Source organism: Neolamprologus brichardi, chromosome 9, assembly GCF_056152115.1.
Source record: "Neolamprologus brichardi isolate AB-2024 chromosome 9, ASM5615211v1, whole genome shotgun sequence".
Taxonomy (NCBI): domain Eukaryota; kingdom Metazoa; phylum Chordata; class Actinopteri; order Cichliformes; family Cichlidae; genus Neolamprologus; species Neolamprologus brichardi.
In genome coordinates this window covers 2,890,914-2,909,458 of record NC_142112.1, presented here as the reverse complement: position 1 = coordinate 2,909,458, position 18,545 = coordinate 2,890,914, and the positions used below count along the sequence as shown (strand labels likewise).

The window sequence follows — 18,545 nt, the reverse complement described above, 5'->3', positions numbered from 1 at the left end:
CCTTCATCAAACATCTTTGAACAGACAGAGATGCTTATGGTCCATTTCCCCACCTCTAATAATACTGATACAGCATGTTTATCACTTGTTTCGTAGACTAAACAAGTACGAGTCAAGTTGAACTAGTTCTTGTAATTAAGACCTTGTCCACCAGGGGTCAGCATTTTTCAAATCACAGCAGCGTCTGATCTGAGCTGACTGCATACAGAGACTGTTGGTGAAAACAGCCTAATGGTTAACTCTACGTCACTATGTTTTTACTTTGTTCTTCATCAGGTAGTAAAATAAGGTTTCTGTTTGTTGGGACTCTGAACAAAACAGACTCCATCCTGGTTTGTGACGACCAGAGATGGGCTTGTAACGCGTTACTGTAACCCGATTACTTTTTTCAAGTAACGAGTAAAGTAAGGGATTACTATTGCAAAAACGGTAATTAGATCACCGTTACTTTCCTGTAGGAACACTGCGTTACTAAAACCGTGATTTTTTGCGAGAATGTCTCATGACAGTGACGTAAGCGAGTGCGACGTTCGTGACAACAGCTGTGTGTAGATCAACAATGGATCATATATCGAGTGTGGAGAGAGTATGAGCGTGCAGCGTTTAAAGCGTGGAAGTACTGACCTTACTTTGAGTTTGATTCCATAAAAAGTGACAAAAACATTAGTGTCCGTTGTGCGTGGGAAGAAAACTTCTTTTTACAGCGAAAAAAAACTCCCCTAAACTTCCAAACAAGCACCAAGTAGCTACGACGTAATGGGAAACTCACAGAGAAACTCGCGGATTCTTCCACTGACCGCTGCACACCTGCACCAGGGTAAACCTCCGCCTACCCTACTCCTGCTTTACAGGTGAAAATAGAGCAACAGGACCGCTAGTCTTTGACTTTATTTATTTTCTGCTGTGTTTTACTTGCATCTATTTGAAAGACTGAGTGTAAACACACAAAAAAATATATTTTATGTGCTGGAATGTGCAGAAAATAGGTTTAAATATTAAACAAATTTCTTCCAGTCAGAGAATGTTGCAGATAATTAAATTTTTGCTTGATGCATAAAGTTAAAAGATTAAAACTAATAAAACAAGTTTTAAAAAGAGACTTTTCCATTTGATTACATTTTGTATGATGATTATGCAGAAAAAGTAGAATTGGCTGAAAGATCTGTTTTTAAAAAGTAACAAGTAATTAATTACTTTTGAAAATAAGTAATCAGTAAAGTAACGGGATTACTTTTTTGGGGAAGTAATCAGTAATTAGTTACTGATTATGTTTTTCAACTAACTTGACCAACAGCCGCGTGTCTGTAGCGCGTTAGCAGCAGTGGGTAGCTGTATATTGTAATACACAGAAAAAGAAGGCTCATGTGATTATTGCTGTTCTAACTGTCCTGCAGATGACTGAATCCTTTCTTAACTTCCTGATTATTACATTTAGTACAATTAATGAAGCAATGTAATATTACATTACAGCGTCCCACAAAAAAGTAATGTGATTATAGTGTTACTAGCTGATATGGAATTGGATTATTTAAAATCAGAAAACAAAGGTTAACTATGTATTAGAGACGTTGGCAATGATGAGGTAAACTCAACTGATGCCATGAACAAAGGTTATAGATGAGGCTCGGCTTCATTACACGGTCACCTGCAAAATAAAAAGTCAGTAAGACACCGATTCGTCCTCAGAATAAGAAGGTCAGAAAGTCATTCATGTCTAATCTACAGTAGCTGTTACATCATATCAAGTAGAAAAATTATTTAGATTTTTTAAAATCTATTTATAGGATCCGTTAGTTTAGTATTAATTTTTCTGTATCCACAATGGATTCGTTTATTTCCTGTTTCATTAAGTTGTTTGTTTCTTGTTATATTTGTTATACATTTTTATTGTTTTTGTACTTCACTGATGTTTTTGGTGCTTTCTTTTCACTCTATTGTAAAAAACCCTGAGAGTGTCATCGTCTTGATGCATGCTCAATCATCCAGGTAAGTAAATCTCCAAAAGTTGATTCTGCTCGTAGCGTTTTGTGGGAGCAGACGTGCACCGTAAACCTACACATACGGATCAGTATTTAAGGTTTGACTCTCATCATCCACTGGAGCACAAACTGGGTGTCATCAGGACGCTACAACACAGAGCGAACACCATCCCCACTGACACAGCAGCCAGGGAGGCAGAAGAAAGCACATCAAGAAGGCCCTGAGTAGATGTGGTTATCCCAGCTGGACTTTTGTCAAAGCAGGGAAGGCGCCAAAAAAAAACAAACAGAGAATGACAACCGCTGCGTAAGCAAAAACTTGTAGTGATCCCATATATGTCAGGAGCATTGGAGCAGTTGAGACGCATTTTTTCTAAACAACGCGTCTCTGTGGCTTTTAAACCCCAAAACACGCTGCGCCAAAAATTGATGGACAGAGTAACATAGTTCCTGAGTTCCTTCATCTAAACCATAGGTGTCAAACTCTGGCCCGCGGGCCAAATTTGGCCCGCAGCCTAATTACATTTGGTCCGCGAAGCCATACCAAATTATTATTAGAGCTGGCCTACTGGTATTATACAGCTAATATATATATATTGTTTAGTATTAAGCTTTGCTTGTTCCATATTCAGTTTTTCAGCAAAACGTGTTTGAGTCCATAAGAAAAGATTCATTCTTATATGCCCCCTGATCTAAACTCTCTGATTAAGATTAAGGAACTGACCTCACAGCCCTTTGTTCCTTCAGTGGGCTGGTTTCAGTCATTATGCAAATGTACTGTTTATAAGATTGAAACCTGCAGTCAGCTGAGACTGAAGACGTCACTTGGATGAGTGACGAAACGTTTCTCCCACAAAACGCTACGTCCAGATGAACAGAATCAACTTTTGGAGATTTCTCTGAGATCTTTTCTTTTCTTTTTTACTTGAACAAAAGTACCAGCTGTTCAATATTTATCAGCTCAAAGTGTGACATGAACAGATTCGTTTCCCTCATGATGGCAGAACGATGCAGCACAAACAAATGCCATCACACTCTATGGTGTGTAGACACTGCAGTGATTCAACCCTGGACTATAAACAACTCAAAGTCAAACAAAGTAATCAAAGTGTAGCACAGACCTCCTGATGGAGATTAGGGCAGCGATCGACAGGCCGATCAATACCAGTCCACACATAACAGCTGTAGTAATGACTGCAGTGTTAGAGCGAGCCCCTGTGGAAAAATGTGTAATGAAAGTACAGTTACTACTCATAATGTTGGCGATTATCAAAGAATGTACATGATCTTTATAAGTACAAACACAGCTGACTTAATACTTCATATTTGCTGGTTTGCGCACCAGAATATTACTGTAATCCTGACAGGCTTGTTTTACTGCTGAATTATTCAAAAACTGAAGTGCATGATGACTAAGTGACAGTAAAACTTGCTGCTGCATCAGGATTAGTTATGTTTTCTATTTTGGTTCAACTGACAGATTCACTTCCTCAATAAGCTTCAACTCGTTAACTGAACCATGAAGAGAGAAACCTGTAAAAAAGAAAAAGGTCCATTTCCCCTCCAATTGTTCTCCTCACAGTCGCTCACATGTCTTATTTTAGGAAATTATGAGTAAAGCTCACATGCAGTAATAACACGAGGTCATAGCTGCAGAAACACTGATAGGTTCACTTCTGATACGGTTACACTGAATCTTTACTTTTACGTTATTGGTCTGTGTAGTTATGTTTCAGCAGCAAACATCTGATGAGTAGAATAAGTCTTTGTCTGGCTGAATGTCCCCACTTTACAAATGCAATAATAAAAGCTCTGGCAGGTGCACGGCTACACATTTAGTCAGGACTCTACAGGTAAGAAGTTATTTGTTATGAGAAGTTGAGATTTTGGGTCATGTTTCACTTTTTAAATCAATGCAAAGAAAATGTCCAAAATACACATTTAGTAGTTTATTTTATGCTTTTGTCCAATTATCCAAATTTATTTGCATTTTGCGATTGAAAACTGATTAATTATATCAATGGTAAATGGCCTGTATTTGTAAAGCGCTTTTCTAGTCCCTAAGGACCCCAAAGCGCTTTACACAACCAGTCATCCACACATTCACACACTGGTGATGGCAGCTACATTGTAGCCACAGCCACCCTGGGGCACACTGACAGAGGCGAGGCTGCCGGACACTGGTGCCACCGGGCCCTCTGACCACCACCAGTAGGCGGTAAGTGAAGTGTCTTGCCCAAGGACACAACGACCGAGACTGTCCAAGCCGGGGCTCGAACCAGCAACCTTCCGATTACAAGGCGAACTCCCAACTCTTGAGCCACGATCGCCCCAATCATTAATTAATTTCTTTAGAAATCTGGCTTTATCTGGTCATCAGCTGGGCAAGTTTCTCCCTGCAGTGTTTTATATCAGCTCGATCTTACCTTCAGTTATTCTCAGGTGGATGTGGGTAATGTGCGTCTCCTCAGCATTACTGAGCTTACAGGTGTACATCCCCTCCTGCTTGTGGATAAGTCCTTTAGCATGAGGCTGCCTGACTTGGACACATTCTCCACCTTCTGCCTCCACCCGTCTGACACCGAGTAGGTGACGTCGGTCCAGGACTGGCTCAGGATGGTCTGAGTGTGGTTGAACCTCCAGAGGAGGGTGAAGTTGGTGAGTGAAGTGTTTGAGGGGGTGCAGGGGATTGTCACACCAGTGCTGGGACCACTGATATCAGCTGAAGGCATACAATGTAAATGATTAACAACAATATTAAAAACTACAGTCTTGGGAAATTACTAGGAGGTCCACGCAGCCCCAAGCAACACCGAGCCGAGGCGAGCACTCCCACACAGAGCATCATGTATCCATGGTAACCACATAGTGAACCCTCACCAGCCAAAAGACCCCAGCAAAGAGTGTTGTCCAGTACTCATCAGTGATGTGATATTTGCTTGAGTTTTCAGGTTCTGTTGCCACAGCATCTTACTGGACGCGGCAATGCAGAGAAGACAGAACGCAATTGGACGAGAAGCGAAACTTAAACTCACCGACAAAAGTTAAGGATACAAAGTTTGTGTTTGGTGATTTTAATTCTGTAACAAAAAGCAGGAAAAATGGTAAAGAAGAGGAGTCCTGACTCTGAGGGACTCTCAGACAGCCATCAATTCGTAGACATGACATGTCATCACACACCCACTGTTGTGCTTCACTTCTAGAACAAAAGTCAATATCCTCAGATATTTGCAACAGGGTATCAGACTGATCCATGCTGCACTGTTCCTCCTGAAGCTTTGAGTCTTCCTAAAAGTATCGTAGCACGGATCTTCCCTGGATGGCTGAGAAATGTGAACCCTCTGGTTCCTCTGTGGATCCAGAGCACCAATCCGAAGGAGCTGTCCCCAAACCCCCACTGATGTCACCCAGGAGAAGCCTACAAGACCCAAAGCCTAAAAGAACTTGGGTTGAAGTCAAAGGAGCTTGCAAAGAAAAGCGTCTGGACTTCTTTAAGTTACTTGAAGACGTTTCACCTCTCATCCGAGAGGCTTCTTCAGTTCTAAGGTCAAATGGTGGGGAGTCCCAGATATAAACCTGGTGGGAGTGTCCCCCCACAGAGGGACAAAAGGACCCCCTGATGTTCCTCTAATCGCCTGAGCCAAGGTGTGGAACTGGGTGTGGGTCCCAATCAGCCAGAGTTTCGGGTGAGTTCATTGTGAAACCTGGCCCCACCTTATCATGCGAATTCCTGAAGTCAGATGGCCCAGGGTGTGAGTGGGCCTTAAGGCGTCTGGGAAGGGATCTCAAAACTGGATTATAGATGGCAGAGAGTTGGTGTCGTAAACCACCGCCTCTGTTCAAAGATGGTCGCTCACAGTGGACATAGATGCTTCTTTCACTCCTCTTTCAAACCATCTGTCCTCTCTGTCCAAAATGTGAACATTGGCATCCTCGAAAGAGTGTCCTTTATCCTTAAGATGCAGATGGACAGCTGAATCTTGTCCTGTGGAGGTCGCTCTTCTGTGTTGCGCCATGCGCTTGTGAAGTGGCTGTTTGGTCTCTCCAATGTAGAGGTCTGGGCATTCCTCGCTGCACTGTACAGCATACACCACATTGTTAAGTCTGTGTTTTGGCGTTTTGTCTTTCGGGTGAACCAGTTTTTGTCTGAGTGTGTTGCTGGGTCTGAAGTACACCGGGATGTCATGCTTGGAGAAAACCCTCCTGAGTTTCTCTGATACACCGGCTACATAGGGGATGACAATGTTGTTGCGTCTGTCCTTCTTATCCTCCCTCGCTGGTGTCTGATCTTCTTTTCTGCGCCTCTTTGCTGACTTTAAGAACGCCCATTTAGGATAGCCGCACGTTTTGAGTGCTTCCTTTACATGTGTGTGTTCCTTCTTTTTCCCTTCAGGCTTAGAGGGAACATGTTCTGCCCGGTGGTGTAGGGTCCTAATTACTCCAAGTTTGTGTTCCAAAGGGTGATGGGAGTCAAACAGGAGGTACTGGTCTGTGTGTGTGGGCTTCCGGTAAACTTCGATGTTGAGGTTTCCATTCTCTTCAATGTGCACAGCGCAGTCCAGGAAAGGCAAACAGTCGTCCTTTGTGTCTTCCCTGGCCAGGTTTCACAATGAACTCACCCGAAACTCTGGCTGATTGGGACCCACACCCAGTTCCACACCTTGGCTCAGGTGATTAGAGGAACATCAGGGGGTCCTTTTGTCCCTCTGTGGGGGGACACTCCCACCAGGTTTATATCTGTGACTCCCCACCATTTGACCTTAGAACTGAAGAAGCCTCTCGGATGAGAGGTGAAACGTCTTCAAGTAACTTAAAGAAGTCCAGACGCTTTTCTTTGCAAGCTCCTTTGACTACAATGACCTGGATGACTGAGAACCTTCACAGACAACTTGGGTTGAATTTCATCCACCTCAGTGCACCAACCACCTAACAGCTTAATAAATCCCTCAGTGACCTCTGCCCCGCTGGCAGGCCAATCTTCCTTGCACTGCCCATGTTCTCACTGAGCTCATATATACCTCTGCAGCTGAGCCCCAAACCGCACCCCTCCACATACTGATATATGCATGTTATTACTGATATTTAAAGAAATTCACGCATTTTCTTACAGTGTTTTGATGAGAGAGAGCTCAACAGTTTTTTCTTCTTTTTTGCATAAACCACATCCAAAGTCCGCCTTTAACTTTTCTGCTTTTTGATCATTCTGGTGCACCTTGTTCATCTTGACACATTTTAAAGATCCACAGTCTTTGTGTGGATGCTGCATTTTATCTGAAAGTGCAAGGTGACGAAGATACATCACGGATAGAGATTTCCTTGCATTGTTTCATAGTTAAACAGGTTTTGTGTTTTTTGTTTGTTTGTTTTAATTTTACAGAAAACATATTTAATGCAGTTTTCCTTCATATTTTTCTCCAGTTATCTACGTCCCATCTGCAGTTCTCCTAGTTTGGTTGAAATACTCACATAGTCTCTGCAGCGTGGCTCTCCTCCTGTTCCTGCGAGCGCTGATGGTGCAGATAAAGAGCAGGTCATAAACACCGGCTGAAAGCATCTGAGAGCTGCTGATGTTGTAAAGCAGCTGCTCAGTCCGCTCGACTGTGGTGGTGTTTGTGAAGGTGATGTTGGATGGAGGGCTGGTGGACCAGGTGAGCTGAGGTTCAGGGTAGATCCCCTCTGACCTGCAGCTGATCCTGTTTTCAACCTGATTCATTTTGACCTTATTAACTGGAGCTGCAACAAAAGAAAATCACGGATCAAAAACTCATCATTAATCTGATGAAAAAAATGAAGACAAAATCTTTAAAATCCATTCATTTGACAGTGCACGGAGAACTGAGCTGATGTTTACTGCAAGTTTCTCCTACCGTCCACTTTTAGGTTGACAAATGACTCCTGGTTTCCCTTGATGGTGCTGGTGTGGCACTTATATCTGCCCTCATCCTGAACCTCCACACTTGTCAGCTGGAGTGAGGCATTTCCACTGGAGATCTGGTCCTTGAACAGTGAAGTCCTGTTTCTGTAGTACTGGTCCTGGTTTCCAAGCTGGTCTCTGCTGTAGTAGAATGAGTGGACATGAAGGTCTCTTGGTGTCTTAAACCAGTGGATGACGATTTCATTCCCAATCTTGAAACTGCACGGTAAGACGCATCTCTCCATAAAAACACAGGAAACCTCAGTATCTGAAACATCAGAACAGACAAACACTAAAACTAAACACATACAGTGGTTTGCAAAAGTATTTGTCCCCTTGAACTTTCCCACATTTTGTCACATTACAGCCACAAACGTGAATCAATTTTATTGGAATTCCACGTGAAAGAGCAACACAAAGTGGTGAACACGTGAGAAATGGAACGAAAATCAGACATGATTCCAAACATTTTTTACAAATAAATAAATGCAAAGTGGGCTGTGCGTAATTTGATTTGATTTGAACATCCGTTTGATGTGCCGTCCAGACTTTGGCTACGAATAAAAGCCGAGATTTGCTTTTGCTGCTGTCCCATTGTAGTCGCTCAGGAAGAGGACGTCTCCCACCCAGCCCGACCGTTAACTTCTCCACTTTAAAAGCATTTCCAGTCCCACTGATAAATACGACGCATTACCCAAATCCTGACTGCGACATCATGTCTACGTTTAGGTTTTTGTTCAGCCTGCTGAGATTTTCAGGGCTTTCCCTCCGTCGCAGGAAATCCCGTGTAGTCGGACTGAGTTTGTTTCCTGATTTTTAATTTTTTTAATTATAAAGTTTATGCATCTTTTGAAGAACACAGACGTCAAAAACATTTGTTGGATAGACCTGAGTGTGAGCTTATTATCACAGCCTGTACTCTGTTAAGATGGTTATTGTAGATCTTTATTTTCGTTACTTCTGAGCAAAAGTTCGTTGGTTCAGTTCCAGCCAGGGATAATAAATAAATAGATAAATGAACAAACCCCGCCTTGTCACGAGGGAGCAGTAAGTGCCTTCACGAAACGTCCAAAGAAGTCCAAAGAGTCGCAGAGCCAAAGCGTAAAAACTGAATACAGTGAAAAGTTTCGACCAAGTTCCCTAAAATGTTTTTTACAGATCAACTGACAGCAAACATCTCCCTCACCTCCATCTACAATCGTCAGAAAGATCCAGATCAACAAATACGAGCTCCGTTTACCCACCATTACTGTTACATTCTCCGCTGTGTCCCGCCTCCTCCTCACCGCAGGGACCTACTGTCCACAGTTTGAATAAACGCTTTTACATGAGGTGGATAAAGTCAAACACAAAGCTGCCTGTAGTCAAAGTTTTTTTCATTAATGTTTTCATTAAAATCATTAAAGTTATGGTGCAGTGAGTTTTTTTATGTTTCTTTTTTAAATTCAGAACCATAATTCCTGCTGCAAAGGTTAAAAAAGGGGCGTGTTTACACGTGAAAGTGAAGTTACGGGCATGAAATACACTTCAGACTGTGTTACAGGTCAAAATGAATAATATGTGATATTCAACTCAAAAACAAACTTATAAAATCTGCGGGGGTTTTTTGTAACTTGTGGTGTATATTGTTATTTTCTGTTGAACACCCATTTGCATATTTTGTCACCAAAAACTCTCCCAAACAAACCTGAAAATGTTGCAGGATCATCGGATCAAACATGTAACTGGTTTTCAAAGCTGTGGGACAAATGTGCAACAGAAACAAGAAAAATGATTTAATGTGATGGGTCCTGCAACACTGACGCACCGACGCACGTATCAAGCTCACACAGCAAAGCCTGCGTGCGTCGCTTTAAGAAAAGGTCACGTGATCGACACAGCTGCTGTATCGCTCATTGCCAACGCGCCAAACTGTGTTTAAAAGGTACCGCATCCGCATCTGTCAACGGAATGAGTCGCCACCAAAAAAACACAAAATTACTCTCGCAAAGATAAAAAACAACAACAACACATCTCTCTCCATAACAAAATGGAGCCCGAAAGAAAAAGAAATGTTTCTGCTGTGTGGGATCATTTTGATCTTTTAACTGCAAATAAGGTAACTGTTTGTCTGTCTTTGTTTCAGTGTAACCTATCAGAATAGGAAAAACAGCAATGTGACTTGAAGTGTAAATTATTTATTTCATTTTATGCAGGTTAAATGTCGCATCTGTTCTGCGGAGCTTTATTTCTTACACAAACAAAAGCACCTCCTCAGTGTTTAGGCATTACAGAGCCAAACGTGAAAATGAGGAGACAAACACACCGAGGATGAACACTGGTAGGCCTATATTGACACTGAACAGCTTTATCATCTTTTTTTTTTAATTAATATGTGTTTTATTATTTTGAAATCAAGCATCTAGGAAGACTGTTCTGGACCAGGCAGTCCTGGATTTTATTATAAAGGACTGCCAACCCCTTAGTGTTGTGGAGAGTGTCGGAGAGAAAAATTCCAAGATCAGAGGATCGTTTAACGTACTGGGGGAAAAGGAAGACATCTTATCAGAACCTTTTCCACCTGCTTTACAGCTTTTGTGTACCCCAGCTTCATCTGTGCCTGTGAGTTTTCCAAAGCTGGGGAAATGGTGTAAAAAATGCAATAGACTGAATGCAAAAACATTGGATAAACTTATTTTTCTGAATAGAAATTTATAATAAACTCTGAGTCAAATGGGTGATATTACATTCACAATACTTTCATTTTAATTTTCACTTAATGTCATTCACAATATATTTGTAGAGTATAAAATAAAGATGTCTAAAATATTTGTATGTAAAAGATATAAAATGATTCCATGGAAAGTACAACACCTTACAGTGTACAAGTATGACTTGGTCATTGAATCAGTGTCTGTTGTGAGTCTCAAGTAAGTTGCCTGCAATGATATTTAAGGTCCAGCAGGTGTCAGCATGGAGCAAAACAGCAACACTGTGTCGACACAGCATGGATACAGTTTGTGCTGAAACGCTTCACGAGGCCTCATCTAGCCATCGCTACACGAAACCGAACATGACCGTATTCAGTCATAGTCCCCTGACCTGTAAAGCATCATCGATGCAAGCAGCACGTAAATTCAAAAGAGGGCATAATATCATTTTACCTCTTTTCTTCGTCCAGTGCAGAACCACACCAGCTGCTGTCACTGATAATGCAATGACCAAAATGTGCTTTTGGTACATAGGTTTTGCCTTCTGCACTCAAGATGCGTTTAGATGAGGCCTGCTGGCTTTTAATTCAATAACCATTTTCTGCACAGCTGTCACATGACTACACTCAGACATCACGCAGACTTCATTACAGGGAGATAAAAGATTAAAGATCTGCTTAAATCTTCTTTGGCTCTCAGAGGAGGCGGACGCACTTTTTCTCCTCTCCCTTATCTTCCCTGCTTATGTCCTTGTCTAGTCTCGTGTTTTTTTTGTATCGTCCCTGGAACCTTTTCTCACAGTCTGTTCTCTAAAACCTAAAAGAGGAATTATGGATTTGATCAACTGGTCCCTAAATGCAATTGACACCCCTTTCTCAACGAGAAGTCTGGGCTCGGGTGAGCCTGAGTGCTGAAGATATCTACCTATTCGGAACCATGACATCACGGCTCAAACTCTTTGTCACTAAACCATTTCTTTATTTAACATATAAAATTTTGGTTTAACTGTTGTAGGATTTCATAACAAACAAGCTGAAAAAAACCCTGCAGAAAACATGGATTGATGCATTCAATAAAAACATGATAACAGGAAACAAGATTGAGCTAACCACTCAACACAAACACTACAGTAGAACAGTTTAGAAAGCTTAAAATGTAACGAGGCACATTTTCATTAATAGTTGCCTCATCAGATCAGGAGACTCTACCTGAACTCTGTGGAGCCTGATCTCAAGGGTTTAAGTCTGACCCTGAAACCAGAAGAGGATCTTTCTGTCTCTTCAGATTCACTGTGATCCAGGGATGCCAATGATTTCAGTCCTGCATCACGCTGATGTTTGCACAGAGGAGATCATTTAGTAAATGTTTTTGAACATTGGTAACAGTAAAACAAGTTCCTTCATAATCATTATGCAAATTTTTACTCTGTGAATGGTACTCATGGCCATTGACCAGTGGTTGTTGATCAATGGTCATAAGAATTTGCTTATTAATGTTCAAGAAATTGACCTCACAGCCCATTGTTCATTCATTGGACTGGTTTCAGGTGTTATGCAAATGTACTGTTTACAAGATATACTTAAAAGCAGGAATCGAGACGTAACAGGTTATTCGTAACATGGAATTGTTTGTGAGTGGAGTATGAACTGAGATTACTCAAACTCTTTCACAGATGAAGTTCTCTTTCATGCTTAGTATGATCACATGATTGTGAAAAAGTTTTGTCACAGTGTCTGCACTTGTATGGTTTCTCCCATGTGTGGACTCGCTTTTGAAGCTGATGTGCACGGATGAAGGATGACCCACACTGATCGCAGACATGCTTTTTAACCCCACTGTGAAGGAGTTCATATTGTTTGAAGTCCTTTGAAGTGGTGAAGCGTCTCCCACATTCTTTACAGTAGTTGATTTTGTCTCCAGTGTGTCTACGTTGATGTATTTTCAGAGTCCTGCGATGACTGAAAGTTTTTCCACAAAGGTCACAACAAAAGTCTTTCTCACAGCGATGACAGGGTTGAGAACTGGATCCATCTGTGTCGCTCTGCTTCTAAACAAAGACACAAACACAGTGTAAGTCAGTCCTTCAACATTTTCATCCTGAACATAAATCCTGAAATAAAGAGCATCTCTGCCAAAGTCCAATTACATTTTACTGTTTACATTATCAAACTCAGCTCAATATAATGTGCTATAAAGACGATAAGAGTAAAAACATTACATTAATACTAGTTTAATGCTACAATAACAGTAATATAATCCTCAAACACTATCACTAAAAACCTGTGATTAGAGTCTGAATAATCATTCAGAGCTGCCTTTCCATGCAGTAGAATTGCTAACATGCTAACACAATTTGATGAGCAGAGTTGTTTCAAACAGTCGGGCTGACAAGATAAAAATAAAAATACATACCTCACAGTAACTGCACTTGTAGAGTCTTTCTGGTGTGGATCTGTTGGTGTGCTTTCAGGTAATATGGAGATTTAAAAGTCTTCTCACACAGGTCACATTTATAAGGTCTTTCCTCAGAGTGGGTAAACATGTGATGTTGTAACTGTGTGCCTGTTAAACATAGTTTACCACACTGATCACAGCTGTACACATCATGTCTGGTGTGAATGCGTAGGTGTGTATTTCGGCTCCCTATCTGGCTGAAGGTTTTTCCAAAAATGTCACAGCTGTATGCTTTAATTCCAGAGTGGGTAACTAGATGACTCTGTAAGCTGCTACTGTGAGTAAAAGTTCTGCCACACTGATCACAGCTGTACGCTTTAACTCCACTGTGGATGAGTTGGTGTGTTTTTAAGCTTCCAGACTGGGTAAAAGACTTTCCACAGTCTCCACAGCTGAACGGTCTCTCTCCAGTGTGGATGAGTTGGTGTGATTTTAAGCTTCCAGACTCAGTAAACGACTTTCCACACTCATCACAGCTGAACAGTCTCTCTCCAGTGTGGATGAGTTGGTGTTTTTTTAAGTTTCCAGATTGGGTAAAAGACTTTCCACAGTCTCCACAGCTGAACGGTCTCTCTCCAGTGTGGATGAGTTGGTGTGTTTTTAAGCTTCCAGACTCATTAAACGACTTTCCACAGTCTCCACAGATGAACGTTCTCTCTCCAGTGTGGATGAGTTGGTGTGTTTTTAAGATTCCAGACTGGGTAAAAGACTTTCCACAGTCTCCACAGCTGAACGGTCTCTCTCCAGTGTGGATGAGTTGGTGTCTTTTTAAGCTTCCAGACTTGGTGAAAGACTTTCCACAGTCTCCACAGCTGAACGGTCTCTCTCCAGTGTGGATGACCTGATGCATTTTTAGGGAAGCTTTTACGGTAAAATCCTTCCCACACTCGTCACAGCTGTGTTTTTTCTCTCTCTTTCTTCTGTGAGGTTTGTCGGCCTCCTGAGAGCGCTGACTCGCTCCACGTTGGTCCTGCAGTGACAGAAACAAACAGAGGCAGTGAGTGAAATGCAGTCGTGGAACAAACTGAACCTTCAAACTCTCTCCATTAACACTAGTTTTAAACCCGAGGTAGTGATGTGTCGTTCATGAACGAGTTTGCTCTAAGAGCCGATTCTTTGTAGCGAAGAAGATGAACAGGCTTCTATCTGGGGGAACCAAATAATCTCTCTCAGCTCTGCTGAAAATTCATGCAGGCAGACTTTAGACTTTAGGTTGACGGCTCACCATGCAGCAAATCACATACTAAGACAACCTAGCATCATATGATGCACATATATACACACACACACACATATACATATACACATACATATATATACATACATACATACACATACATACATACATACATATATATATATATATATATATATATATATATATATACATATATATATATATATATATATATATATACATATATATATATATATATATATATATATGTATACACACATACATATATATACATACATACATACACATACATACATACATATATATATATATATATATATATATATATACACACAACATAGCAACTAGTAATGTAACGAAGTTACTAATTTAAAGTAACTTAACCAACACTGAATTTAAGTGATCTTGGTAGCTCTGTTTTGGAAGTCCAGTTAACGCTAGAAATGTGTTTTGGAGTTTGTAGTTCTTTGTCTCTAGGGGCCACCGCATATATTTATATGTAAACATATATAAATAAAACCACTTCTTTTACATTAGCAATTCCTTTTGTGCATACTTTTATATTGTTGTTAATAATAAATTAATTAAAGCAACAAAACAAGCTAAAGACCCGGTTCGGATCCGAAAGACCCGGTTCTGAGCCGAAAAAGCCGGTTCTTTTTAGTGAGCCGAGCCGAAAGGTTCTCTAAAAAGAGCGGGCAATCTCATCACTAGCTGGCTTCATCTCCACCGCAAAAGCAAAAGCAAATGTGTCAGGCCACAAAGACAAAGGGTGGTTTGCGCAACAAAAGCAGGAGAATCGAGCATATGACCTGTAAAATTATCAGCAGGGGTGATTAACACCTCGGGACTTGCACCAGAAAATAAAAAAGTCAGCGATTTTAGTAGGCGTTGGGTTCAAGGGAGTTACGCAAATTTGCAAAGGGTTAGTAAATCTAGTGTTGAGGTTAGCTCGGTGCTTACCTTTAGATGAGCCCACAAACCGAGAGAAACTCCGTGGTGAAGCTGGAACTCTTTCCAAACAAAGGAAACAGATCAGGGAGCAGAGACCCACGTGGTTCACGCTGATCGCAGCTACGATCCAGGAGACAAGGGTGGGCAGATCGATGCAGATATCGATCCAAACGTTGGTAGTTGTTTATGATCGATACTTTGTTTGTTTCTCTTCTCTGAGTTCACTATTTTACTCGCTGCGGATGAAGAAGCAGCTCTGTCTGTGCGAACACCTCTTCTTACACGGCAGACTCACTTTGCTCCGCACCCTTCTTCTGCCCTGCTGGGATTTGATACTGTGCCGTCACGTGACTCGGCTGCACACGGAAAACGCATTTGGACTGAAGAGAGAGAGAGAAAGAGGAACAACACATGGAGATATTTTACGGCTGTAAATGAAAATGCTGGAGAACAGAAGGAAGGCTTGTCAGCACCTAAAGCCACAGGGCACCACACAAGCTGTAGAGTTCAGCTTATTTTTTCACACCTCAGTTAAATGTTTTGACTGAATTCTCACTGCACACACTCAAACTTAGTGTTTGTGTACACTGTGGACATTATAACCTGACACTGATCAGTGCTGCTCTGACGATCACAATCACATCCATGTAATCATTTAACTGGGATGATCTGGATTTACTGCACAATGCTGAATGTGTCCTTACAGTACAGGGAATAACTCTCTCTGTGTTCCTGTAGAGAAACTCTGGGTTTGTGTGCTGACGAGCATCACTCACAGTAAGATACAAAGGCTCACTCATACCTTTCCAGATGTGACAAATTCAAAAAGATGCTGAAACCTTTGGAACATCATAAACTACACATTGTTGTACTCTTTTAGGATGGACAGGTTTCACATTTATTTACTCTTAAAGAATAAAAGATGCTTTTAAGAAATTTGCATTCAAGAGGAGAATGTTTAAATAAGTCATGTAAATGAGAATTACAAAGTTGGTGGCTGCAGTATATACAAATTGGTGTATCTCAAAAATAAAACTATGAAGACACTCAAAATTAATTTCATCTGGTTGGAAACTGTTTTATGCAACTTTTTTACATTTACAATTTTGAGGGATGAACATCTGAAATGTCTTTAACTAGAAATGTGTGTAAAAATACCACTTTTGCAATTTATTACTGTTGACTTAATGCATACATATGATTAAAATTTGGGATATAATGGTTGTATTGATGTATAGCAACTTGAAATACTCCCAAAAATGGAAGTACAACATGTAAAAATATAAAGATAAGCTCAGGCAGACTTGGTTCTGTGGTAGGTCTAAAGGGTTAAACTGCTTCCTCATATCTGCTTCATGAATATGAAGGGTTGTAGCGGGAGAAGGTGGTGTGAAATCCTCATAGCTGTGGAGTGAGGAGGGGGCTCCTGTGGCTCTGTGCTGGTGGGAGTGGGGGAGGTGTGGGGGATGATGGACCAAAGTGTCTCTATTGTTGGGGAAGGTGGAGGTGTCAAGGCTGCTTGATGTCTCATCAAACCGGCAGTAAAAGTCGTTGAGGGTGTTGGCCAGCAGTAGGTCGTCAGTGGAGTGGGGCTGTGTGCTTATATCCTTACTCTCATTTCTCTTAGCGTATCTGTAACATGCAACTTCTGTCGGTGATGTGCTACTGGAAACTGAATTTCCCGGAGGAACCGACCCGAGGGATTAATAAAGGTCCATCCATCCATCGGACATTTGCACACATGCTTAAGAATTGCATTGACCCCATTTCCTCCAAAGTAAAATTCTAGCTGCACATGTCCATGAAAACTTCTCCCACTGAAATGAGAGCCAGCACTGTTTTGCAGTATGTTTTAAGTTACATTGTTTTGAGTTTGTCATACATATTTACTGCACAGTTTAAAGCTTTCCTGAATATTGAGTCTTTTTGTGGTGAATTGTTTGTACCAAAATAATTGATTCTGTTCATCTAGACGTGGCGTTTTCAGTGTTGCAAGTGACTTCTTCAATCTCAGCTGACTGCAGGTTTCCCAAACCTAGAAAACAGTACATTTGCACAATGACGAAAACAGCCCACTGAATGAACAATGAGCTGTAAGATAAGTTTCTTCATCATTAATATGCAAATCATGACCATTGATCAACAGCCACTGATCAAATTCCATGAGTACCCCTCACAGAGAGTTGGGGAATGGCTGCAATCCCAGCATTGTAAGATGGTGAAAGATGTACCCTTAGGATTAGTGGCTCCAGATTGGATCATGGAGGTAGTGGACCCCCCCTTGTGTTAGTCTTTCACCAATAAAATTGATTCATGTTTGCAGCTGTAATGTGACAAAATGTGGAAATGTTCAATGGGGCCGAATATTTATGCCACTATTAAAAGCCTCTAGAAGTGAAGTCAGAGTAGAAATCTTAGAGTTCTATTGTGAAGGTGGAGAAGAATGAACATCCACCATGTGCCATTTCTCAGTATGACAGTGGATCCAAACTAACTGCCAAACTGCACCCGAGCCTGAACCTCAACGTTATTAAAGCAGAAAATTTGGCAGAAAACAGAACAAAAGGCAGCCAACATCCAAACAAGAGCTTTAAATCTGCTTCAAGAAGCCTGGTGAAATATTCCTGAAGACTACTTTAAAATATTAGAAATAAGCTTGCCTAAGAGTTCAGCTGTGTTGAAGAATAAATATGGTTAAACCAAATGTTGACTTTCAAGCATGTTACAGTTGTGTAAATGCCGATTTTGCCCTATATGCTGTATTTCCATGAATGTTTACAAATTCCTCAATTTTTCTAGTGAATTATAAAAACATGAGTGGTGGCTCAAAACTTTTACACAGCACTGTATACGTAACAGCTGCAGCATTTCTTCCTGCAAAGTTTACATGTTGTAACTTCGTACTGTTAGTAGAGGAGAGCTTAAAAATTGTGTTGGACAGCCATTATTTCTGTCTTAATGGACAACTCCCACTAGGGTTTAAATAGTGGGAGATTTACCTGAGGCAGTGACCAGAGGGCAGCAGTCAAACAGGTAGTGGACGGGGTGCGAGAGGTCACCTGAGATAGTCCTGCTTTTACGGAGACAGGAGGATCTGGCCATGGCCTCCAGGGGTCGCAGAGGGCAGCCAGAGATTTTAGGGCAGTGTTAATTACCCTCTGAGCAGCCTGTTCTCAGTCGTGGCCCCTGCACATCTAGCTCCAAACACCCAGGCAGGAGGAGAGCACGCTCTCCACTGAGGAGCGTTAGAAGGCCAGCAGCAGCTTCTGGTCCAGGTTGTGCTTCCCCATTACACAGAAGAAGTGCAGCTGCTGCTGGGCCTTCTTAACCATGAGGTTGGTGTTGGGGCTCCAGTT

General features: G+C 41.3%; 1 protein-coding gene and 1 pseudogene across 2 annotated transcripts; both read right to left on the bottom strand.

Annotated features, from left to right (window-relative positions):
• Positions 1–748: 748 nt before the first annotated feature.
• Positions 749–9,162, bottom strand: LOC148101103 (V-set domain-containing T-cell activation inhibitor 1-like; annotated as a pseudogene). The gene is made up of 6 exons (XR_015719594.1): positions 9,080–9,162; positions 7,847–8,161; positions 7,446–7,712; positions 4,406–4,701; positions 3,101–3,194; positions 749–1,645 (listed from the first exon to the last, which is right to left on the bottom strand). The product of XR_015719594.1 is annotated as a V-set domain-containing T-cell activation inhibitor 1-like (transcript).
• Positions 9,163–11,128: 1,966 nt separating this feature from the next.
• Positions 11,129–18,291, bottom strand: LOC148101102 (uncharacterized). Its single transcript, XM_087845730.1, has 5 exons — positions 18,189–18,291; positions 17,164–17,224; positions 16,494–16,821; positions 12,996–14,007; positions 11,129–12,630 (listed from the first exon to the last, which is right to left on the bottom strand). The coding sequence occupies exons 1-4, from the start codon at positions 18,289–18,291 to the stop codon at positions 12,997–12,999; spliced, it is 1,503 nt and encodes a 500-aa protein (XP_087701856.1). The 3' UTR covers positions 11,129–12,630; position 12,996.
• Positions 18,292–18,545: the final 254 nt, after the last annotated feature.

Bases quoted from the DNA above. Each gene is read 5' to 3' on its own strand.
- LOC148101102 (XM_087845730.1), bottom strand. From the start codon at position 18,291: ATGGCCAGATCCTCCTGTCTCCGTAAAAGCAGGACTATCTCAGGTGAC. The intron at 17,225-18,188 runs GTAAATCTCCCA...ACTGTTTTCTAG, and splicing joins CCCTCTGGTCACTGCCTCAG to GTTTGGGAAACCTGCAGTCA. The intron at 14,008-16,493 runs GTCTGCCTGAGC...CTGTCACTGCAG, and splicing joins TAGACCTACCACAGAACCAA to GACCAACGTGGAGCGAGTCA.